General features: G+C 32.6%; 6 protein-coding genes and 1 long non-coding RNA gene across 10 annotated transcripts; 2 read left to right on the top strand and 5 right to left on the bottom strand.

Annotated features, from left to right (window-relative positions):
- The first annotated feature begins 2,410 nt into the window (after positions 1-2,410).
- Positions 2,411-4,009, top strand: LOC104790318 (B3 domain-containing transcription factor FUS3-like). 3 transcript variants are annotated; one of them, XM_010516043.3, is made up of 4 exons: positions 2,411-2,733; positions 3,039-3,085; positions 3,195-3,271; positions 3,370-4,009. In XM_010516043.3, exons 2-4 carry the CDS (start codon positions 3,064-3,066, stop codon positions 3,736-3,738), a joined length of 468 nt encoding a protein of 155 aa, XP_010514345.1. In that variant the 5' UTR covers positions 2,411-2,733; positions 3,039-3,063; the 3' UTR covers positions 3,739-4,009. The 3 variants fall into 3 exon arrangements, with proteins under 3 accessions (XP_010514345.1, XP_010514344.1, XP_010514343.1); XM_010516042.3 differs by having other exon boundaries at positions 2,418-2,778; XM_010516041.3 differs by lacking the exon at positions 2,411-2,733 and having other exon boundaries at positions 2,846-3,085.
- A 4,429-nt stretch (positions 4,010-8,438) lies between these two features.
- Positions 8,439-10,660, bottom strand: LOC104790317 (pentatricopeptide repeat-containing protein At3g26782, mitochondrial). The gene is made up of 2 exons (XM_010516040.3): positions 9,647-10,660; positions 8,439-9,565 (listed from the first exon to the last, which is right to left on the bottom strand). Exons 1-2 carry the CDS (start codon positions 10,592-10,594, stop codon positions 8,522-8,524), a joined length of 1,992 nt encoding a protein of 663 aa, XP_010514342.1. The 5' UTR covers positions 10,595-10,660; the 3' UTR covers positions 8,439-8,521.
- Positions 10,661-10,701: 41 nt separating this feature from the next.
- Positions 10,702-13,105, bottom strand: LOC104790316 (uncharacterized). The gene is made up of 2 exons (XM_010516039.3): positions 12,428-13,105; positions 10,702-11,611 (listed from the first exon to the last, which is right to left on the bottom strand). The coding sequence occupies exons 1-2, from the start codon at positions 12,974-12,976 to the stop codon at positions 10,955-10,957; spliced, it is 1,206 nt and encodes a 401-aa protein (XP_010514341.1). The 5' UTR covers positions 12,977-13,105; the 3' UTR covers positions 10,702-10,954.
- Positions 13,106-13,331: 226 nt separating this feature from the next.
- LOC104790315 (momilactone A synthase) lies at positions 13,332-15,341 on the bottom strand. Its single transcript, XM_010516038.3, has 4 exons — positions 15,161-15,341; positions 14,955-15,029; positions 14,083-14,513; positions 13,332-13,954 (listed from the first exon to the last, which is right to left on the bottom strand). The coding sequence occupies exons 1-4, from the start codon at positions 15,190-15,192 to the stop codon at positions 13,578-13,580; spliced, it is 915 nt and encodes a 304-aa protein (XP_010514340.1). The 5' UTR covers positions 15,193-15,341; the 3' UTR covers positions 13,332-13,577.
- A 489-nt stretch (positions 15,342-15,830) lies between these two features.
- LOC104790314 (secoisolariciresinol dehydrogenase) lies at positions 15,831-17,408 on the bottom strand. Its single transcript, XM_010516037.3, has 4 exons — positions 17,277-17,408; positions 17,101-17,178; positions 16,725-16,993; positions 15,831-16,513 (listed from the first exon to the last, which is right to left on the bottom strand). The coding sequence occupies exons 1-4, from the start codon at positions 17,294-17,296 to the stop codon at positions 15,975-15,977; spliced, it is 906 nt and encodes a 301-aa protein (XP_010514339.1). The 5' UTR covers positions 17,297-17,408; the 3' UTR covers positions 15,831-15,974.
- Positions 17,409-19,445: 2,037 nt separating this feature from the next.
- LOC147942217 (uncharacterized) lies at positions 19,446-22,089 on the bottom strand. 2 transcript variants are annotated; one of them, XR_015558873.1, is made up of 2 exons: positions 21,804-22,089; positions 19,446-19,719 (listed from the first exon to the last, which is right to left on the bottom strand). It is a non-coding gene; the product is annotated as an uncharacterized LOC147942217 (long non-coding RNA). The 2 variants fall into 2 exon arrangements; XR_015558872.1 differs by having other exon boundaries at positions 19,470-19,719; positions 21,739-22,089.
- Positions 22,090-22,544: 455 nt separating this feature from the next.
- Positions 22,545-24,361, top strand: LOC104790313 (uncharacterized). Its single transcript, XM_010516036.3, has one exon. It carries the CDS (start codon positions 22,658-22,660, stop codon positions 24,197-24,199), a length of 1,542 nt encoding a protein of 513 aa, XP_010514338.1. The 5' UTR covers positions 22,545-22,657; the 3' UTR covers positions 24,200-24,361.
- Positions 24,362-25,004: the final 643 nt, after the last annotated feature.

Below are 25,004 nucleotides of genomic sequence, written 5' to 3'. Positions count from 1 at the left end.
CATATGAGTTAAAATCTTTTATAATTTGTTACATTTTATGGTCTTAATCTATAATTTTAAAAAAATCTTCTCATCATCGTTATAACACCTTATGAATGTTAATGAGTATGTGCATATATGATATAAAATAAATATAATACTTCTCTTTTCAAAGACACATGTATATAGTAGTCAAATATATTTGTATATATACCAGTATACCACTATTTCATATACTATTAATTAGCAAATAATTTAAATTTCTTTTGAATTTGATTACGATTATGTGTTCATTTTGGCAGTTTCATAATTCATGAATAAAGCTAGTACAAAACAATATTGGCCAAATTAAAATCATGATTAGACTTGATCTTTGAGTTAATTTAAGTGCGTAAGAAAATAAAAGAGAATAATTTTGTCAGTAAATTTAGAGAATCATTGCCACTTGTCTATGCATCTTCTTCTCAGTGAGTCATTGTAACTAACACACAAGAATCACGTACCACATCTAGAAACATACGTATGTTGGTCGACGAACTACTATAGTATATGCTTCGATTAACTAGAATACAGACATTTAATATGTGTTTAGTTTAAAAAAAAAAAGATCAAAGTGGGTAAGGAACAAAAAAAAAAAAAAAAAGATGATTTCATTAAGTGTGAACAGAGTAGACTACATGCCACTTGTCCATCAATAGAAACATTTAAACATTGACAAATGGCATGTCGAAATCTCTTTTAACTTAATGAAGAAAATCTATTTTTTGCCCAGTTTAACTAATCTGTATTTAATCACTCAAACTTTCTTCATATATTATAATCAAACTTTACTACTTATAACACCATCCCAAAAGTATAGAATCAAAAAATATTCTAATATATTTTTTGGCCGACCAAATTATTAGTCTATGATTAAATTAGCAATCTATATTTTTGTTATTTTACTAACATGTACAATTTATATGTCGCATTATTCATAGAATAATTGATTAACGTACGAATTAAGAAAGCAGTTCTGTAGTTTGTTAACTTGGTGCATAACTTTTCAATATCTCAATTTATATGTTATAATATATATATATATATATATATATATATATATATAATTCAATTAGTAACGCCTTAATTACCTTCTGATATATATCATTAAATAAGACAGATTTGAGTATATATATATATATATATATAATCAATAGTCAGGCGTTATGAGTTGAAATTTCATTATCTTAAATTGTATAGAATTAATAATTTAAAGAAGAATAAAATGATCGTTTATTTTAAAATAAATTATATTTTTGATTTGCTAACTATACGTCTTTTGTATTTTAATGAAAAAAATGCATGGACAAGTGGAAACCATTCTCTAAATCTAATGATTGAATCTTTCTCTCTTTTCTTATGCACTTTAAAAATTATATTTAAATGAATTTACCATTAGTTGTTAATATATTGCTTGACTAGTTTTCATTCAAAAATCATGAACTACCATTATAGGGTTTTTTTGTGTGAAAAATCTACCCATTATAGTTGTAAGATAAAATTCATCATACATATACAATGTACGCCCTTAAACAGGGAAAAATGAAAAGTGGAAGAGCAGGATCACAACATATTAATTAAAGTTCAAAAAGACAAAAGAAAAAAAACATACAGTATTAGAATCACATTATATAATATAATATGTTTGATTAATATATCAATCTACGTACATTGTTATATATAACTGGATGTATAAGTTTTACAAAATTGAAATTTATGTTTCGTTATAATGCTTTATATGATGTGATTATAATAGTATGTTTTTAGATCTTCTTGGCTTTTGAAACTTTAATTAATATGTTGTGATCCTCCTCTACCACCTTTCATTTTATCCTGTTTAAGGGCGTACGTTTTTTCTTTTTTTTTTAGGGGTACGTTACTAATTGAGAATCACAAGTAACGATTTCGTATGGAGTTTGATATTCTAGTGAAGCTATATGAGACAAATCAGCGATTTCAACCTAGGTCAAGTAATCGAAGGACAATGAATCCTTTTCTTGCAAAACATGTATTGCCTCACTCTTTTAGAAGGAAAAAAGCCTTTAAATTTTCTTTTTCCCCTAAAAAAAGTGGTAGAATCTATGCGTATGCACAAATCACATGTTGACCAGTAAGTAATGAGAGAGTAAATTGACTTTAACAAAAACGAGAGTTTAATGTGGTAGAAGAGAGAGAGAAGAAGACGCCATTGAATTCTGGAAAAAAGGGAGAAACAGAACTTTTGCAACACATGTTCACCATGCACCTTCCACTCGTCCCTTTGCTCTTGGTTCCAAATCTTTAACCTAACCTATCTTGTTAAACTATGGTTGAGTGTTTTTATTAATTTAGTGACCTTTTGATCTCGTTACGTTACTATCATCTATAATCTTCTTAAGATTGTGAAAAATCTACTATTCGAAAACCCTAGATTCATGAATGTAGGTTATACAAATGTCACTTCCTTACCATAAATAGTAAAAAAAATCAAAAAAAAAAAATTGGGTAATCCCAAATCTCTGATTGCCCAGCGTCCATATTAAGGGCTGCTTCGATCTGCACAACACACAACACAACACAAACACAGACTCTCTCTCTCTCTTCTCTCTTCTCTCTCTCTCTATCTCTATCACTGAAACCCAAAGTGATCGACCATTTGTTCCTTTTCCCTTCACACAGAGAACTGTTTCCTTCCACACAGTTACAAATTTTGGTTAGCAAAAAAATTAAAATTTGGTTAGTATCAATCTGTAATGGATCATATGCTGTATATTTGATCTGGTACGGTGAACTATATGGATAAGTGAATACTTGGTAGATCGATCATTTTGAAAGTATTTACCTTATCCATGTCGATCTTAAGATCTTACAACTTTTTGTTTGTTTAATCTATTTATCTTTACTAATAGCTAGGAGCTTACAGTTTGTCTCTATGATGGTGTATATATGTTCATCATTTCATTTAAGACCAACCTAATATAAATGAGATCTTTAAAGGAAATTAGATGTTTGAGTCTTGCCCCTAATGTTGTGATCATTAGGTACTGGCCGAACAACAATAGCAGAATGTACGTGCTTGAAAACACAGGTAAACTTACTTATAACCCGGGATTTTTTTTTATAATTAGATCACGAATATAAACAATCGAATCCATCATTCTTTAAAAATATTGGATCGCTCTCGGTTGTATTTCCAGGTGACTTTGTGAACGCTCATGGTCTGCAGCTAGGTGACTTCATCATGGTTTACCAAGATCTCGACTCAAACAAATACGTACGTTACACGCTACTATAAAAAAAGAAAAAAAATATCGAAACTTTAACTACAAAACGTTTTACATGTTATGCCCGATTTTTTTTTTTTCAATTTAGGTTATACAAGCAAGAAAGGCATCTGAAGAAGAAGAAGAAGACGTAACCATGGTTGAAGAAGACGACGTTTACACAAACTTAACGAAGATCGAAAACACCGTGGTTAATGATCTTCTCATCCAAGACTTTAATCACCAAAGCAGCAACAGCAACAACAACAACAAATCTTCGTACTATTACCCCGTCATCGATGATATCACCACAAACACAGCGTCTTTTGTCTACGACACGACGGCTTTGACCTCCAACGATACTCCACTCGATTATTTGGGTGGAAGTACGACGACAACTAATAATTATTACTCCGATTTCGGATCATTCGAGGGTTTGGGCTCCGTTGAGAATATCTCTCTCGATGACTTCTACTAGAGGGATCAATTGATGGGGCTCGTGATAATTCTTAATGGTGATCATATATTTTATCTCCTTATATGTACAAGGATTAGATGCATTTTCATATCTTCAAAAGTGTTTCAATATTACATTATTATAGTTTATATGAAGATCATATATAGCTATATAATATGGGAGTCATGAAGGTGTGTATTTGATAAATAAATGTAATTTTGTGTCGGTACTTTAATATATTAATCCTTGCCCGACAGAAAAAAAAATATATATGAAGATATATTTAGCTTTCTTTTGATGGTTTTTGTTTATTTTACAATATTATAATTAACCATCATAAATATTTTTTTTTAAAGAAACCAAATGAGCTCATGAGGTGGAGCTATACCCTCAAACCAATAGAGCTACAAGTTCACGCAAAAAAAGAAACTCCATCATGAGGTGGAGCTATACCCTTAATCTAGTATAGGCAAGATCTCGACTCAAACAGTTAAAACGGGTTTCAGTTCAAAATAATACATTAAAACTTAAATTTTTATCACTATTTTGCAGTGTTATAAATAACTTTCATATTTGAGTATTAAGTACTACATAAACACAAGAAATAAATCTTGAATCACATATCTTTAAAATAGCTTGTGATTTTGCACAACTACATAAATATTTTATTTAAAAGTCCAATCAAAATAAAAGTTTTAATTTTAAATACTAAATTTACCATTATGTTGTAAGTCTTATATAAATTCAGTTTGTATGTAAAACTGGACTCTAGTTTTGATCCATGATCCTGATAATCCATCAACAGAAAACCAAAACTATAAATAAAAAACCTTCAAGCTAATAAAGAAACTGAAATCTAACCAAATTTTTTTTATATATATAAAAAAGTCTTAATCTAAAAATCAAAAACCAAAATCGAATAACCATTTTAAAACTACAAACATCCATGACCATAATAACTTGCCAGAGGGTGAACAATGAGGAAGCCGAGAACGTCGAGATCTAACTCTTTAGAGTTCGTTTTGATGAACAATGGAAGAGAAAAATGGTGGACAAAATTTAAAACGAGTGGTTGCTGATGATTTCTCCATTAATTTTTCTATAAAAGAAGATGATGTTTTTTTGTGATTCTGTTTAACATTATATGAATAAGCTTTGTCTCATTCTACAGGTTTTGAAAAAGAGATTACAAATTTGGTTTAGCTTCAATAATTCTAATAAATTAAAAATAAAAAAAGGAAATCAATTGCAATAAAATTTATAGTGTGTGTCTCGGTTAACTAAAACTTAAAAAAGAGAAAAAAATATATTATAAAACTAGATCCGGATTGGCATATATGAGTGAAGAATTTTTGTTTTAAATGATTTAATAAAAATGTAAAATAATATACTGCTTTGATCCGGCAGTTAAATCTCCAACTCTCCAAGCCTCGAGCAATTACATCCAAGAAACCACTGACATCCTCACCAACTTAAAATTCGCCATATATTGAAGCCACAAAACCACATCGAATACCAAAACCCACTATCAAAAAATGAAGAAATTTTACTAGTGTTTCACCATTAAGCCTAGTTCGGCAATAAAAACCATAACAAGTCAAAAGAGAAGAGATAGTTTCACGGAACAGTTGTCCTCAAGTGGATAACATAACAATTTTGAGTGATAGATTTACCATTTTTGAAAAAAAAATATCATGAAATTCATATTACTTATAACTATATAATTACAAATACTAGGTATTGAGCCCCCGCGATATCGCGGGGAACTCATTTTAATAAAACATTTATTACAATATTTCTTTATTTATTTATCTTTATTAAGTTATTTAATAATAAACTCAAAAATAAAAAATTTTGAAATTTTCTTCAAATATTTATTGATAAATATTCTTAAAAATAAATTTACCTTCATATGTAATTGAATAAATAATTAAAACTATAGACATATGATTAAAAACTCTTTAAGATTAAATAAATAATGATTAATACTATAAACATATGATAGTTAATTGCATTTTTAAAATTAAATTTGATGTACTCAAATCCACATATCTAAATTAAAAAGAACATAAAGAAGAGTTGTAATGATAATATGACATTTTATAAAAGAAAATGTTAGAAGGTTATAAATATAAACAATCATAACAGAAATATACGATAAAAACAATCAAAAGTTGCAGTTGTTCGACAAATAACTTTAATTTAACTAAATTATAACAAAAAAAATATTTAATTATATTTTAGTATCATAGCCACAACCATAAATATCAAATTTTCTAAAAGTTGAAACGGTTCAAAATAGAAATAGACAGTTTTAATGGTTCATCAAATAAACTACATTTTATGTGGTTTAATTAAAAGGTTGTAATAATTTATTTAAATATATTTTTGGAATTAAAATCTAATAAATAATAATTTGTGAAGATTTTATCTGGAGTGATGTGATCTTAAATATAAATAGCAAATGTTGCAATGATTCAATTAAATAGGTTAGAATAATTTAGTTTAATATATTTTAATAAATAAAAATTCATAATTTTTGAAGAATTAAACTCAGATACTGAATATAATTAAAAATTACTTCTTCTATCTCAACAGATTAATGTTTTAATATTTTTTCTTGTTTCTAAAAAATTGATGTTGTACATTAAAAACCTAAAATAGTTTTTTTACTTTATAATTTTCTCCACATGGCATGTTATCTGAGGTTTATATTTTTTCTTTCTACCAAAAAGTAATTATAAATTAATTTCTAAATAAAACTTTAACTTTTTCTTAATATATGTGAAATGGTCAACACATCAATCTATTAGAGACCGTGGGAGTATGAGAAGTAATTTTTACATCATTGTTAAAATTAGGTATGTTGATAAATAATTTATAGAGTAGAGAATGACGTTGAAAGTTGAATTTCAAATTATTGTAATTCATCATATTATGAAGAGATTCAGTTTTTTAAAGAGATGCAACCATAGAAGTTTCTGTAAAAAAATAAATACATAAAATATTTGATGAAAATGTATAACAAAAAGATGCAACTGTTATTCACATTTATTCAGATTTATGAAAAAATCTGTGTTGAATAGAAAGTTTGAAAGTTTTGTAAAGGAAAAACAAATATATAAATTTTTAAAGATGTGTATGTTTAAATTGAAAAGAAATTTTGAAAATTTCAGAAAAGAAGAACATATGTATATATTTTTAAAGATTTCTAAAAAAAAACAAATATATGGATTTCAAAAGATGTGAACATTTGAATAGACACAACTGTTTGTAAGAGACACAACTTTACATTCAATAGACACATTTTTTTAGAGAGACGCAACTGTAGAAGTTTCAATCTAAAAATATTTTATGAAAAAGTGTAACAAAAGGAAGAAACTGTTCTTCGTATCTATTCAGATTTATGAAAAATTTTTGTTGAATAGGAAGTTTGAAAATTTTGTAAAAGAAAAACAAATATATAAATTTCTAAAGATGTGTACCTTTGAATTGAAAAGAAAGTTTGATAATTTCATAAAAGAATAACATGTATATAGATTTTTTAAGATTTCTCAAAAAAGAAAAAAATATAGGTTTCTAAAGATGTGAACATTTGAATAGAAACAACTGTTTTCAAGATACACAACTTTACATTCAACAAGCACAATTTTTTAAAGAAACGCAACCGTAGAAGTTTCTATCTAAAAAGAAATATATATATAAATAATATTTTATGAAAATGTATAATGAAGAGATGCAACTGTTCTTCGCAATTTATTTAGATTTATGAAAAATTTTTGTTGAATAGGAAGTTTGAAAATTTTGTAAAAGAGAAACAAATATATAAATTTCTAAAGATGTGTACCTTTGAATTGAAAAGAAAGTATGAAATTTTCACAAAAAAAGAACATATATATAGATTTCTAAAGATGTGAATATTTGAATAGATACAACTTTTTGCGTTGGACACAACTTTAAATTCAACAGATGTAATGTTTAAAGAGACGCAACCATATAATTTTTTGTCAAAAAATAAATAAATAAAATATTTTATGAAAAAGTATAACGAAAAGATACAAATGTTCTTCGCATTTATTCAGATTGCTATTATTATATAGATTAAAATATATGACTTACCACATTACACATATAATAGCGTTCTACCAAAAAAAAACGTTGTGAATTATAATTTAGTATCCAAAATATGTTTTTATTTAGTAATTTAGTTGAAAAACAAGTAAACAAATAATTTAGCTATTTATTTGAACTATTATGATAATTTCTAAATTTGTACTTATATTATATTAATTAATTAATTTAGAAAGAATCCTAAGAAGAAGCTTAATCAATTTGTTCAAATATTAAAAAAAAAAATAAGAATTTAAAAATTGCTTTCTAGGATAGTGAAAAAGAGATATTTAATAATACCTCATATGTTTTATGAGTGTTGGTTTCTTCTTCTTCTTTATCTCTCTTTCTCTATGCCCTGCTCGAGAATCGATCTCGTCACACTTAGCACTCAGAGTGCTTTCGCAGACCAGACGAACTACACGAGCTTGGCACTACACATCACCTTGTTTTTTTTTTTTTATAATATAGCAAGATGTTGACACATACGTTGTTATTTTGTCGTATCAACAGGACTGTAGTCCATTATCATTCTTTTGTACTTGAGTACCACTTTTTAAGAGTTTATTGGTTAAGGGAAACCTAAAAGAATTGCAAAATCGTTGCAGGTGTTTCTGACAGTGAAGAGATATAAATTCAATGAGAGTTACTCACCTAATTCGAAAATCCAACGGAATTATAATATCTAATCAAATCACCAATAATCTCCACAAGAACAAAACCCATCTTTGAAATGGTGAAACCGTTTCGCATCTCTAACCACAAACTCTCTATCAACAATCTTCGAAATCAACTTGATCACGTTATGACAATCGCTGCAAACTCTCAGATTCTTAACCACACTAACCGTCGAGCCAGGAACAGTGTTCATGATCCCAAACGCAATCGCTAGTTTCTCGCTGTGAACTCTCAGTGTCATCTCTTTCTCTTCCTCATCAACATCATGGCATACAGATGCCGTGTTTGATACGTAACCTGCCTCCAACAGCTTCTTGTTCAGTTCTGCTAAAAACCCGTAAATCTTTTCGTGCTCTGGATGCTCTTCGTCTCCGATCAAGAACACATGAACCTCACCATTCAACTCAAGCAGACTAAAACCCGGCGGTTTCACCAATCCTCGATTCTTCATTATCATCCTCACCCTCTCAACATCTTTCCAACGCCCTGCATCAGCATATATATGCGAAAGCAGCATGTAATAACCGCAGTTCGAAGAGTCCAATTCAAACAAACGCGCCACCGATATCTCTGCGAGCTCCACATTCTTGTGAATTCTACAACCTGCAAGAAGTGAGCTCCATATGATAGAGTCCGGCTTCATCTTCATTGTCTGAATCAAATCATAAGCTTTCTGAAGAAACCCTGCTCTACCTAGAAGATCAACCATACAACCGTAGTGTTCTAAACCCGGTTCCACGCCGAATCTTCCCTTCATTGCGTTAAACCAGCGCCAGCCTTCTACATGAAGACCCGCATGACTGCAAGCAGCTAATACGGATACAAAAGTAATGAAATTTGGTTTAACCCCTGAATCGATCATAGCAGGGAATAACTCTAACGCTTTAGCCGCGTGGCCATGCATTCCATATCCAGCAATCATGGCGGTCCACGACCTAACATTCTTGTATTTCATTCGATCAAATGCTTTTCTCGCCGTCTCAACTCTTCCGCATTTGCAATACATATCAATTAATGATGTCCCGATTATCACATCATCCTCAAGACCCATCCTTATCACCTGCATATGCACATTATATCTTTACAAATTAGTCACAGTCAATGATACATATTATCTAAAATACATACTGTATTAACTGACCTGATCATGAATACACTTGCCAATACGCAGAGCACCTGAATGTGAAACCGCTAACAAGACAGTAGACAGTGTAATGGAGTTAAAGGTCACAACTTTATCCTCTACCAGTCTACGAAAGACTTCAAAAGCCTCATTAGACATCCCACTCTGAGCATACACACCCATGATCGAATTATACGAAACACGATCCTTATCCACAATCTGATCAAAGATATTTCTCGCCACAGCTACACCTCCTTCTCCACCCTTAGCATAAGCATCTAGTAGAGTATTACCAACACTCACCCCTCTATCAAACCCTCTTTTTACCACAAAGCTATGAATTGATTCGGTTAAACCCTTAGCAGCAATACGAGAACAAGCCGAGATGACTGAAACCATACCCATAGAATCAAGAAACATTGCATCGTCACCCTCATGATCTCCATCATTTTCTTCGACCAATAGATCCTTGAAAAGAGAAACAGCATCAAGGGCATTACCGTTAAGATCATACCCTCGAATCATCGATGTCCAAGAGACAATATTTCTACTAGGAATTTCGTCGAACACCTTCCGTGCATCTTTCAGTTGACCGCAAGTTGAATACATAACAATCAAAGCCGAAGACACGAAGATGTCTGATTGATACCCGAAGACAAAAGCTTGCTGATGAGTCTGCTTGCCGGAGAAAATATCAAGAAGAGACGAACATGCTTTAATAGTGCAAGGAAAGCTAGAGCGAGTTGGGTAAAGAGAAAGCTTTCGCATTGAGGAGAAAGCACGAAGAGCTTCAGCTGAATCACCGCTACGAGCGAGGTCAGCGATGACAGAGTTCCATGAGAAGACATCTGTTTTGTCAACATATCTGTTGAACAGAGTTGTTAGGTTTTGTCTCTCTGTGTATCTCTCCGTGTGGAGAAGACGAGAGACGGAAGAGAACAGAGCTTTTTTACTCGGAGGCATCATTCATTCTTTTTTTTGTCTCAAATTAGTTCTTTTTTTGGGTAATATTATTCTTAAATATCAGACAGAACACAAATGCCTAGTTCTTAATCTTGTACAATAAAAAAATATGACAAAAAAAAGTAATTTCATAAAGCTTGCAAATATAAAGAATCAACCACAACCAAAACAACAACAAAGATCAAAACCAATGAATCCTATTTGTTATCTTTTTTCTTTTTGCTCCTTTCACAAACAAAACATTACAAAGAGGTCGTGGCATGTCGTCATCTGCAAAAACATTTGTTCTTGATCTTCTGCAGATTCGTGGTGTATACATATATGAATCCTCGTTTTCCCAAATAATTTATCGGTAAATAAAAGCTACAACAATCTAAGATGAGCAGTATCATTCATTCGTTTGATCTGCCACCCGTTTCTCCAAGAATGCTGTAACACTGTCACTGAAGAGTCTTCTACACAGATCTTATGATTCATTACCGGACTGCAACCGAGGATTCCGGTTAGAAGACACTTTATAGGCAAAGAATGCGTGAAAACCCCGATGCAATTTGAGATTAGGGAAGAGGAATCACTTAGGTCATTGTGATTGTGATTAACTTCTTCCCTTGGGGATCCATCGTCAGGCTCGTGATTGGTCATTACTTGAAGTCTGCTTTTACCAGATTTCTTCCTTGTAAGACTCGGACGATGTTTGTGAAGCAAATCCCAGTTGGTCGAGGGAAGTAAAGACGAACCATCACGCTCATGAGTTTCATTGTGATTCATAGTAGAAGAGAAATCTGACCTGAGCTTCTCTGCAACTCCTGAGACTGTCCCGTTTAGAAACTGAACCATTCGGAACTCTACTTGCCTGAGTGATTCTCCAGATGGGGCCGTGAAATCAGGCTGGCATCGTTCAATCAAACTCAAGGTTTCCGCACTATATATCTCTGATTCATTGCAACCTTCCCAATCCCCAAGACTCATCTCGATAATAGCATCTGAGGATTGTACATGCTCCTCTGGAAAACTCATTTCCTGCAAAAAACAAAATCCGTCCAATTCAGTAACCACTTCCAAACTCATTTCTTTCACTAGAGGATCCATTGATGTATGAATCTAAACACTTATCATGCCCCCTCACTCAACCATGATTCCATGAACAACAACACAATAATATGAAACAAAGCATCACTAAGAGTAAGAGGCTTAACACCGAAGCATTGGTAAATATGCTAAACAAAGAGAGTGTTGAAGACATCAGTCTTCGTATATAGTTAACATTCATATTATAATTTCTATAGTTCCATCTAGTAATTTCAATGGATTTTCAGGATTCCTATTCGTGAAGTTTCTTCAGTATTAGCAAACCAATTCTATCTAATTCGTCCCCAAGAGATTTTCTCAGATCAAAGCTCGAAACTCACACAAAATAGGCAACATAGTACAGCTACTTTAACGCACACCCTTTACATATTTCTTCAAAGCTTAGATCTAAAAGGAGAGACTGAGAATCTTTAGGGTGTTACTAAACGTTACAGTTATTGAAGACCAACCAAACAAAGAAAGAATCGTGCACCCTCACTCAACCATAAACAAGATAAGCTCACCATTAACCAACACAACAATGAAACAAACCATCACTAAGAGGCTCAACGCCGAAGCACTGGTAAAATAGTTACTAAACAAAGACAGTGTTCTTTGTATATAGTGAACATTCATAGTATCATTTCTATAGTTCAATCTAGTGGTTTCAATGGATACCTATTAATGGAAGTTTCTTCAGCATTAGCTAACCAATTCTATCAAAAAGAGCTTAGATCCAAGAGGAGAGAGACTTAAAGAAACTTATACCTGACAAACCGAAACAGCCATGGATCTAGCTCGATCCAAAGGCGAAGAGTAAACAGAAGTGAATCGAACACCCTGAGATTTAAAGAAAACAGCAAGAGCCCTAGCTTGGCGTTTACCGTTAGGAGTAAGCGCAGCAACATGACATCTCCCACCAACCAAATCAGGTCTCAGATTGAGATCACACTCACCATGGCTAATGAGATAAACCTCCGTCACGGAACGATCTTCGTCACCAGACGCGATTCGCGAGAAGATAGGCGGCGGGTGCGGCGGAGGGGAGAGGACGTTGTAAGGATCCCAAACTTTAATCGAAGGTCCAAGCCGTGGAGTACCGAGAGATGATAGCTGTGGTGAAAGCGGTGAAGCTGAAGCGTGACATGGTAACATCTCAGGCTCTTGTTCGAGTACTTTTTTCACTAGGAGATTGTCTAATTCTCTTGTGTTTGATGATCTGCCATGATCGTCTTCCTCCTCTTCCTCATCTTCTTCTTCTTCTTCATTGTCAGTTTCCTCTTCTTCTTCAACTAGCGCAGATTGTGAAGAACCCATAGTGCTCTCTGAGAGATGCAAAAAGAAAGAAGCAAAGAGAGTTTTTTTTTTTTTTTGGTTGTTGTAAGCTCGCGAAGCGATCACATTCACATGGCTGATGGCTCCACCATTTTCAGATCTAGGCAATGAAAGCAGAGTCCTCTTTGTGTAAGCCGGAAGGTTTAAATTCTTGGGCCAGGCCAGTCCCGGCCCAGCCCGTTATTGGATAACACAATTCAAAGTTTATACAATCTCTCTCTCCATGCATCCCTTTATGCCAAACCATATGTAGATCGACCTTGAAGAAGTTGAATTAGAGGAGAGTAGAGCTAACTGGCTTGGAGATCAAACCATTTGGTACAAAGAGAGTTTGAAGTTTCTGCAAAGACTTAACTGTTTCATTATTTTGTGTTATGGAAAATATTATTCAAATATTTCATTAACTTGTAAATTTATTAAACTAATATGTTCTTTTTTTTTTTTTTTTTAACTAATATGTTCTTATGTGATACGGCCGGGCCGGGTATGTATACAATTTTATTTCAATATTTTAGCTAATTATGATGCATCTTGCTAGCCAAATTAGGAGGTGGCAGCTTGCCGTTTACAAAATAATGATTGATCATGAATCTGAAGGAAATGGAAAACCAGCGATCTTGAAAGCAGTCATGCCACCGTCCACGACCAAGTTATGTCCGGTAACGTATTTACCATCGTTGGAGGCCAAATACAAAGCAGCTTTAGCTACGTCTGCTTCTTCACACTCGGCTCCTTTCAACTCTCCCATTCCTTTCACTGACTCACGTAGCTTCTCCTCCGTCACCTTCGGAAACACTTTCTGAAGGTAACGGAGAGTGAGCGGTGTCGCCACAGCACTCGGCGAAATGCAGTTGATACGCACACCATGTTCGCAGAGCTCGCTAGCCATGGACTTGACGATTCCGGGAATTGTGAACTTTGAGATTGTGTATGAATGTGGTGCCAACCCTCCGGTCACGCCTACATTATTTTTGGACCATAACAAAACTCAAACTTTAGCGTTGACCATTGTAATAATGTCTTGCATTAATGTTAAATATGCAACTAGTATTCTAACAAATTTGAAACTTCGATTAATGTTTTAATACCTGCAACGCTTGATGTGCACAAAATGCATCCTGACCTAGCCGGAATCATAAACTTAGCGGCGTGTTTGATGCCGGAGACAACCCCAAAGACGTTAATCCTCATCACTCTCTCGAACTCCATCATATCAAGCTCCGATATGCTAGCCGGAGACATGGGTCCAACAATCCCAGCGTTGTTGTACATCACGTCTAGCTTCCCATACCGCTCCACCGTCATTTCCACGGCCTCGGCAATATCCGCCTCCACCGTGACATCACACCGCACAAACTCTGCCGCCGAGCCTAGCTCCTTAGCTGCTTTAACCCCGGTTTCCGCATCTAAGTCGGCGATCACAACTCGGGCACCGTGCCGAAGAAACTCGCCGGCCGTGGCTTTACCGAGCCCGCTTGCACCGCCGGTTATGAGGGCTACTTTGCCTTCTAGCTTCTTGCTGCACAAAAATTATTACCGCTTGTAACATAGTAATATACAGTACAAATATGTGTAATTTGTTGACATTTTATAAACTTGATTCAAAATCTACATTGAAAAAATAAAATAAAACAATAAAACTTGATTATATTTTTATCAACCGCTTGTAAGTTGTAACATAGTTATTAACTTGCTTGCTATATATGTTATAACTTATAATCCATATTCAATATTTAACATTTTCTGTTTATCAAAAAACATATTTATTATTTATATGTGTAAGTTACTACTGAGTTGTAGATATGTATGATCTACCGAATTGAGTTGACTTACGATCAAGATCAAGATCAAGATCAATTGATTTAAATGTGAATTTATAAGAATGATATCTTATATATTGATACTATGAGATGGATTCGGTCCGTACAAAACCATGAGAAAGACAGAGGCAGAAAATTACCTCGTACAAGTACAACCACCGCCACCACCTGTCGAGTAAGCGGCTGAGGCCGTGGTGGCTGGCCGTTTAAATTTTCTGACGAAAGAAAGAGCACAAATAAACTAAAATAATCAAACTGATTTAAATCCTTTTTAGTAATAGAAATTAGTAAATAATAATTAGTAGTTAGTAAATTAGTAATTGAGATATGATGATCTGAAGTTAACCTGACGATGGATCTGATCAGTGTGGCCGCCATGGATGACTACTTTCTTGAGATCCAAAGAGGTTCTAGTCTTGGTTTTGGTTATATCCTGATGATGACACACTAGTTGGTATTAGCTACAACATTTTAATATTCAATATTTGGAATGGAGTTAAAAAAGAACTATATAACGTGGATGCTTCTAGGATAAAACTAAACTTTCAATATAATATATCTACGTACACTACATCACCCATCTTCCAATCGTAACTTTTAGTGTTGATTTAGGTAAAGCCAAGCTGAAGGCATTTGTGTGCTTCAATGATTTTAATTAAAAGTTCATCAGAATGTTGTTTACGCTCTCTAGAATCGAGTCATTTTGCTTCTTTATGTTCGTACCTCACTTGTTTAATTTATAGTTTTGTACATATTGGAACTGTCTTAAATTGTATATTCTTTCTTTCTTAACCGCTTCACATTGTTATCTGAATTGATCTTTTACTAGATATGTAAGGTTAGCAAATTTATTCTAAAATACTAAAATGTCATAATGTAAGATGTGTTACACAATCATTTTAGACTAACACATCTTATTGTGTAATTATCATTTTAAAAGAAAAGAAAATGAATCACTTTCACAATTACACAATAATTATCTCTATACTAGTGAATTAATGTCAAAACTCCAGAGAGAGGCAAAATCTATAATTCCAAGTCCAACCATATCATATCCCATAGATTACAAAAGATCACATCAATGATGACCCAAAACACTCATGATAACAACCATGTTGAAAAACTAATAAAGAAAGACATTAATCAACTTGTGTAACTAACTACGCAGAAGGGAGATTAAGAGACTTGAAACAAGTAAACCCACCATCAACAACGAGGTTATGCCCCGTCACAAACTTAGCATCATCCGATGCCAAATACAAAGCCGCTTTAGCCACATCTATCTCCTCACACTTCTCTCCTTTTAGCTCTCCCGTCGCGTTCACAATCGCCAAAAGCTGTTCCTCCGGAATGCTGTGACCCGCACCCGCAAACGCCTCACGAAACATCCTCAGCGTTAGAGGTGTGGGGATGCCTGCGGGAGATATACAATTGATTCTCAATCCATGCTTACACAACTCACTAGCAACCGTCTTGACCACACCCGGGATTGTGAATTTAGAGATTGAGTATGCGTGTGGACCTAGACCCCCCATCAAGCCGCTGATGCTAGAGAGGCAAAGGATGGAGCCCGATCCAGCAGGGATCATGGCTCGAGCCGCGTGCTTTATCCCTAAGACAGTACCTCGAACGTTGAGACGCATCACTTTATCGTAAGTGTCCATGTCTATGTCCGCTATGCTTGGTGGTGATATGGAGCCTGCATTGAAGATATGAGCCTGTATTATTTTATAGTGATATTTGATTGGCAACTATTTTTTAACTAATCGTAAAGAATGTTAAAACAAAAACAAAATTTGCCGCCTAAAAATTCATCACAAAAAATAAAAAATTCATATATGTATGATGTATTAGTATTAAATATATTTTTTCAAAATAATTCAATTGTAATTCTTTTATATTTTTCTTACAAGATATTCCAGCACTATTGAGCATTACATCGAGCTTCCCATGACGAGACACGGCGGTTTCCACGGCCTTAGCGACTTGTTCCTCCTCAGTGACATCACATCTAACGAAATGTGCAGCTGAGCCAAGTTCGGCGGCGACCGTATGACCAGCCTCTTCATCTATATCTACGATGATCACTTGCGCACCTTGGCTCACAAATTCTTCTGCCGTGGCCTTCCCTAGGCCGCTTGCACCACCGGTTATGACCGCTACTTTTCCTTCTAACTTTCTATATATACATATATTCGAAGCAAACAAAAGTTAAGAGGGGGTTTGTGTGTTTTAACTAAGATTTCAAGATAGAATCTCATTAGTACATATATAAAGAGGATCGACCTTGAAGAAGTTGAATACAGGAGCGTAGAGTTAACTGGCGTGGAGATCAAACCATTTGGTACAAAGAGTTTGAAGTTTCTGCAAAGAGAAGCCACGGAGAAAAAAATTGAAATGAAGACTAACTGTTAATTAGGTAATCAAGAAGAGATTAGAAGCATGTATTGTGAGTGTTTTACCTTGTGAATGGCCTCAACATTCTATTCTTCTGCCTCTTCTTAGTTACTATGTGAACGTGAAGTGGAGATCTTTTTGGTGCAAGAGTCTTAAAGCTTTTTATATCATAGGAAACAACGACAGAAAAGGTTGGAGAGAAGAAGTTTATATTATATCAAGATCCCAATTTACTAATAAAAAAAGAGTAATTTATTTTCTAATTATTTTACATTCTTTAATCTTTAAAGTATATATCATTCCACTTTCCACATAGCGAGCTGTATATACGCATGTTTTTTAAATATGATTTAGAAGGAAAAAAGTGGATTCTATATATACTTTATCATACTATAAGTCTTTCTCAATGTAAGGCTTATATAATGGTACCTCGGGTAAAATATTACTTAACAGAAAATGATGTTATATAGTTTACTCATAATTTTCATACATACCAATGTAATACGAAAATTAAGCCAATCATAATTTTTTTGGGGGAAAAATGTCTTCCTGAAATTGAAAGTTTAGGTTAAATATACACCAACTGAAATAAAACTTTTTAATATGTCTCTTTAACATAATTTCTTGTTTGTTTGTTTTTTTATTTAAAAAAATAACATTGTCACTGGACTAAATTTTGTAATACATGTGTTAATTTTGCAGATTCGGTAAGATATTCACACATTCTTCTCTAAACAAATTTAATTCTGCTTTAGTACAAAGCATAGTCTACTTTGAACTAAAATAGTGATACTAACCAACCAGTAACCAATGTACTCTCAACAAAGACCCCATCTAGTGGATAAGAATTGAAAAACCAAAAAAAATAAAAACAGATAAGAGAAGGGAAGAATCTTGGATAAGACAGAGATTCCAAGAAAAGCAAAATCCACTGAAAGAAGAGTGGTTGACCAAAACACCGAAAGATGAAAAGAATGAATTAAAAAATAATTCATGTTAGTGGCCACTAACTTGGGTTGGGTAGGTTTGTGTAATCATGTAATAAAAATATAGAGTTTTGTCTATAGTTCTAGCGACAATAAAGGCAATCACAACACAGTTTTACAGGCTTTACTACTTCTCCACACACAAACACACAACTCACAAAACCCCTCTTTCTCGATGAGTTTAATTTACGAGTAAGATAACTAATCAGTGTGAAATTATTAGGTAACCAGTACAGTAAACTATGATTAAAAATCTTAGAAAAGAAAATCAAAACCTCTTTTGGTTTTGTCATATTGCGTATGGAAGGAGACAGACTTTAGACAAAGTAAGCTCTATAACTCTGTCTCTCTATAGGCTTTTTGTCTCGTTTTACTAGAGCAACAGTATCTCTAACTTTTTGTTTGTCACGTGATTACACGTGTTTTTGATTCCATCACGGGCCTTTGACGTATTAGGCTTTTGCATGCCTAAATATATATTCTACTTGGGCTAATCTTATTATGTTAATTAGAGGTGTCAGTATTAGTTAGAACCAAAAAAAAGAGCGTAACAAAAATATGGATATTCAAAAGTACAGTATCATTGAACGTAAAGAAAACGTTCAATCAAGTTGTAACTAAGGTGTTGATCGTTTGCGTGTGATAGCGGTTGTTAGCGATTGGTACCAATCACACAAATCACTTCCAATCGCTTCAAATCGCTCCTAACCGCTTCAAACCACTGAATTCTAAAATCTGCTTTCCGCGAGCGTTTGCGATTGCGTTTGGAAAATTTTTTATTTTTTTTTTAAACTTGAAACAAATCAATGATAATGAAATATTTTTTTATAGATATCTTTTACCTAATTATTTTATTCATTAAGAATGAGAGAAAATGAAGTACGAATACGATTGAGAAAATTAAAAAAATTAAAAATTAAAAGAAAATAAGATTTTAATTAACAATAACCCGGAAAACTTGATGTAAATTTAATGGTACATCGCACGTAAGTTCAAAAAAATCTAAAGAAATATAACATTTCATCAGAAATTTAAGAAAATAAGATTATTTGTGAAAAATATTAAAACAAATCACGAGTGACTCATTACCACCAATGTAAATACTGCCCCATGGAACTTATTGAGTGTGTGAGATTTAAGAAAGAAGATTTACGATTGAAAACATATGTTTTATCATTTATAAAATTACTTGATTAAAGTTTTGGTAAAAAACCAAATGCATAAAGTAATAAGTATTTCAATATGAAATTTATTTGTTTTTTTAAATAATTATTTTAGTAATTTTTAATGAATTTTAATTATAAATCAAGTTTAATAAAATATTTGGTATTTTAAAAAATTTATATAATTATATATTACATTTCTTATGTTTTAACTGCTATTGCACCCGCTGGTCAACCAGTCGTAAACTCCCGCAAACGCACCTATTTCAAAACGCTAAACCAATCATTCAAAATGCTTAATAACGCTTAAAACCGCAACCACCCGCTTACGCAATCTCCCGCAACCGCAACCGCAAACGCTGCAGTTAAACCAGTCAGGCCCTAAATATATCTTAATTTATTAACTACATAAAAACAAACAAAATAACAAAAACTAACAATAAAAATAGACAACATAATTCTTTTTGAATAAATTTTCAATAAAAACAAGACAATTTTTTGAAAAACAGATTTTAAAACAATAAGTGCGGATATTGACCTAATATATAACAAAACATGCCAAGCTCATGTTTAGATACATTACATATACAAAAGATGTAACGCCTTGGACGCATATATATATATAATGTATAGTGTTGTGTTACGCTACAAAATATTAAAACACTTATGGAGTCTTGAACTGTTAACACTTAGTTGTAGGAAAGAAATCAATATAATCTCGTAATATGAAGCATTGAATGATCCTCCTCGTATATCAAGATAAGAGGACTCAATTGCAGAATCAAAAATAGTACCATTCAAATCAATGCAAAAGTAGAGAAAGACCAGAACTGAAACAAAGACTGTATCTCTCTCTCATAATATAATATAGTATGGTTTAAAATTTGATTGTATGATATATCATAAGGCAAACTGACTTTAAACTGAATCAAAGGAGAAGCAAGTAAAGAAAAACAAAAAGAAAAAATATATTTAAGTTTTAACTTGAATTCAAATTGAAATTAAAACCGTATTAAACTATTTGTAATATATATTTTATATTAATTTGGATACCATAATTTTTATACTAAAAATATGACAATCTTTTTCTTAACTGAACTGGAATCGAACCAAAATTAGACTAAACATTCATGATCAAAATATTTCCAACAAAATATATGTAACATTGGAAAATGAGACAAATTATGATAACTAAAACCACTATCCAAACGTAAAATAGTTTGGTAAGGGTGAATTTTAAGGAAAGTATATTGGATATTTCGTAGAATTTAAAAAATTTCTTGTGAGTTTTTGGATAATTGATGAAAACCAATTCATACAACAATAATAAGTATATTAGAAATTGTCACTACAATTTTGTGACAGTGAATATTTATCATAATAAAATTCTGATAAAATCATAACGAAACACAAATAAATTCAATATATTTTCAATATTACATGGTAAATCCATAGACATAGACAAAGCATGCAAATTATAGGGAATTTAAAAATTAATATCATACAAATTATTATAAAGTTACCACACACTCTTCAAAAGAAACAACCATACATGTTTGGTCAAACAACTACATGATTTATAGGAGAATAATCTAGCAGGGCTGGTAACAATTCAAAAGAAAAGTATACAGCCCATGAATTTGTAGTTAGTTTTTTTGGTTGAAAAGCTGAAAACCCCATCTAATTAACTATGATAAAATTGAACATTATGAGTATTATTAACTAAGATTTGTGTTTAACACTCACAATAAAAGAGCTTCTAATAATGTTCATGCTGAAAAATTGGATAACAAGATAGATTTATGAAATTAGGATAACTAAAATAGATCCAAACTCTCGATGATTTGCTAAGAGAGTAAGAGTTAATTTTAAGACAAATATTTTGGATAATTAATTAGGGAATTTCAGAAGATTTTGAATTTATTAATAACTTCCAAGCAACAGTTATAAAAGTCTAAATTTTAATAATCAAACATGCACTTCTTTTTTTTTTTGTCAAAAAAGAAGTTTAATAATCAAACATGCACTTCTTATAACATGTTTTATGCTATTGATAGAATAATTTATCCGGAACCTAAAAAATAATATGTTTTGATACTTGAATTATGTTAAAACATTTAGAGGGGGTATCCAAGTTATATTTTAAAGGGTTTGGTAAGATTTTAATATTTTAGAATTTTGAAAGATTTAACAAATGTTTAGGAGATTTGATTATGTTTTAGATTTTTTATATTTTTTTTAGAAAATGAGATGTAATTCTATGAGATTCTATGAGATTTTCTTACTAAACTTTGTGTGATTTTGAAATATTTTACAAAAAAAAAAAATCTATGCATCGTGAGAACCGGCGATTTCTATCATAATAGCATCAATCTCACTTTTTCAAAATAGTTGGCTGAAGATGAAACATCTCCCTAGTTGCCTATTCTCAGATCACGGATACCTTTGGTACATAATGGTTTCCAGATTCTGGTGTCTCCTCTCACATTACCAATTCTGCTCATCACCCCCATCACGTTACGATGAGAGTAAGAAGCAAACAACATGTAATCTGATATTTCAATGGTTCTCTCTAGACAAGAACAAAAACAGAGTAAGGAGAGAGAGAAGCAAACGTGAGACAAAGAGAAGAAAACATGAATTGTTGAGAGATTATAAACAAGAAGTGTTGACTGCTCATTTGTTTGTTTTTGTTTTTAATTGAAATCCTTCAAAATCCTATCTCAAGGGGTATGATTTTGAGAAGAGTACTTTTCAACTAAAAAGAAAAAAAAAGTCTCTTAGAATCATTTAAAGTAGTATTCTAAAAAAAGTTGTGATATTTTGAATAACAAGAGATTTAAAGTTGGATTTAAAAACTATTAATTGAATAACAAGAGATTCTGAATTATTTTAGAGGAATTTATATAAATCTTAGTTGAATAACATATAATTTCATGAGATTTTTTAAAATCTTCAATTAAATAACAAATAATTTTAAAAATACTTTAAAATCCTTTAAAATGTTAAAGTTCAATGCCCCTCCTTATATGTTTAACTAAATCTTTAGAGTTAATGAATATTATTAATAAACCAATAAATATATGTATATATTAGTGTGAATAAGATTATTTATAAAATTTATCCTAAGTTAAAAAATGATTGTAAACATTATAAAAGGCTTAAAAATGATTTGAACGAAAACATGTACATGTACAGATGAATACGGATCGAATCTGATCGGATCGGGTCGGATCGGGTTTGAAGTCGGGTCAAATCATAAATCGTAAATACAATCGGAAACAGAGCAATTTTTCAATGGAGCAAAACCCTAAAACCCAGAAGAGGTCATGGCGATACACATGGGAAGCTCAATCCCATTCTCCGAATCTTCGTCTCTTTCTTTTCGATTCCACAACCAACCCTATGACCCACTGCAAAAGCCTCAATGTTTCAACCATCCTCGAAAAATCTCAACTTCTCGTCACATGGACCAATGACGACGAAGACGAAGACGAAGCCACAAGCAAAGAAGAGATTGTTTCTCTTTGTGTTCCTATCCCTAGGGTTTTGCTCGATGCTGAATCCCCTGTAAATTTCAAAGCTTTAGACGATCACATCGAGGTTAGACTTGTTCTGTTACTCCCGATTGATCATCCTCTAGTCTCAGACTTGAATTTGGGGATTGATTCTAGAGAAAAGTCGGAGCCTTTAGTGATGGGTTATGATCTCAAGACTCTGTCTTTGATGGGAGGAGTTCATTTTTACTGTAGAAACTGCTCAAATAGGTTAACAAAGAAGGAACTTTTGGATTTCTCTGAAATGCCGTCTATTAATTGGCGTGAATCTGCTGATAACTGGTTTGGTACTTGTTGTTGTTCGTTTGGTGGGATTAGTGAGAAGATGGTAGTTAAGTACACGAATTCGTATACTTGCTCTAGTGGGTTGTGTTTGCTTAGTGCTACTACTGTTTTGCTTAGTAAAGATGATCTTGTAGAGTGTAACTTGTCTAATGGAATTGAATCGAGTTTAGCTCTGAGTTTTGATGTTGGTGGAGGTGAACCGGGTTCTAGAAGTAGTGAAGATATTTCTGATGAGAGCCATGAGAATGGAGGTGAGAGTGTTTGTGGTAAAGTTGATAACTTGCTGCTGGGTTGTAAAGATAAGGCATCAATACATGGGTGCTGTGTACATGACTCACATGATTCTAATGAGAGTTTTGAGTTGGAACAGCAGCTTACACTTGATAAGAAGTTGCTTCTTGATGGGTTTCTTGAGGATGTTTTTATGGCGAAAGCATCGAATGTGTCAAAGAATGTTGACTGGATTGAATTCGTTTGCCCTGAGTGTTCATCTCCTCTTGGAGCCTACCCTTCTGGTGTTGGGAGCAACGGTAAACCCATAGATGGTGGAGTTAGACTCTTCAAATGCTATATTTCTACATCATCATCGGTGGCTGGTGATTCCTCTGATGTTTTCAGGAAATACACATTGGAAAGAATGTTTACCAATCAGCTAGTGGAATGTGCCAAAGAAGAGTTATCATTTCATGTTTTGGTCAAAGATCTGACAACTAAATCGCCTCTGTTCAACATCGTTATTCTGAACCCAAACTCTTGGTCCTCCACTGGTCTTTGCTCGAACCGAGACGAACCCTTTTCTACAGTAGAATTAAGCCCTGTTGTGAAGGTTCTGTTTTCGGATTGCAAGAGCTCGGTAGTGAAGAAGATTGATGAAGAAGTCTACATTTTGAAGGGACAAGGAGAGGAGTTGATAGAGTTGATAACAAATGCGAGCAAATGTCTTCCATCTTCATGTTCATATCTTCAAGGCTCACACGTCTCATCGATGCATCTGTGATAATGAGAATCTTGTTTTTCACTTTTTTTAGAGTTTTGCTTTTGGTTTTCCTCCAACTCGATACGGCTACCCGGGCTACGCTTGTTTGTTTGACACCATATAAACTGTTTTGTCCCGCTTAAACGCTTGTAATCGTTCTAATTCAAAATTTGATTCTCTCGAGCCTCGAGTGTTTGCTGTGGGGGAAATTGGCATATTCTACTATTACCAAATCAGTCATCGATATTGTAGGTGTCTATCATGATGACCACGGAGAGAAGTATTGTAAACAATTTTTTTAATAATAAAAGCTAAAACAGATAATTAGAGAAAAGGTACTAAAAATGAATAAACAGAACACAATGATGTATATTGTGTTTGTGTTAACCCTTTTTATTTTCTTACCATATATCTTTCAAAATACATGATTCAAAATTGAAAATTTATTTGAATAATGTAGGCTTTTTTTCTTTCTGCATCCTACATAGTTAATTTTAAAATCAGATACAGATTTTTAAAATAGTGAATAATGTTTGTATACAACACATAAATGAAATAATACAGAATTAAATACAGTAACACACATTTCGAAGGTGGATATATCTATAGAAACACCCATCAACAAAATTATACTGTAATAAATATATGTTGACATTGGTGAAATTAATTCTTCACCCATTTCATGATGATCAGTTTTCCAATTTTTTAAAATATTATCTTTCGTATGTACATATATTTTCTCTAGTATTGATTAAAGTTTATACGGAGTATATGTATAAAATTGAAAATTTTCATGAAAGGTATTTAAATAGAAGAAATTAGTTGA

Source organism: Camelina sativa, chromosome 6, assembly GCF_030686135.1.
Source record: "Camelina sativa cultivar CO46 ecotype springtype chromosome 6, ASM3068613v1".
Classification (NCBI taxonomy): Eukaryota; Viridiplantae; Streptophyta; class Magnoliopsida; order Brassicales; family Brassicaceae; genus Camelina; species Camelina sativa.
The sequence above is the reverse complement of the archived record's forward strand: the minus strand, read 5'-3'. Positions and strand labels throughout refer to the sequence as shown.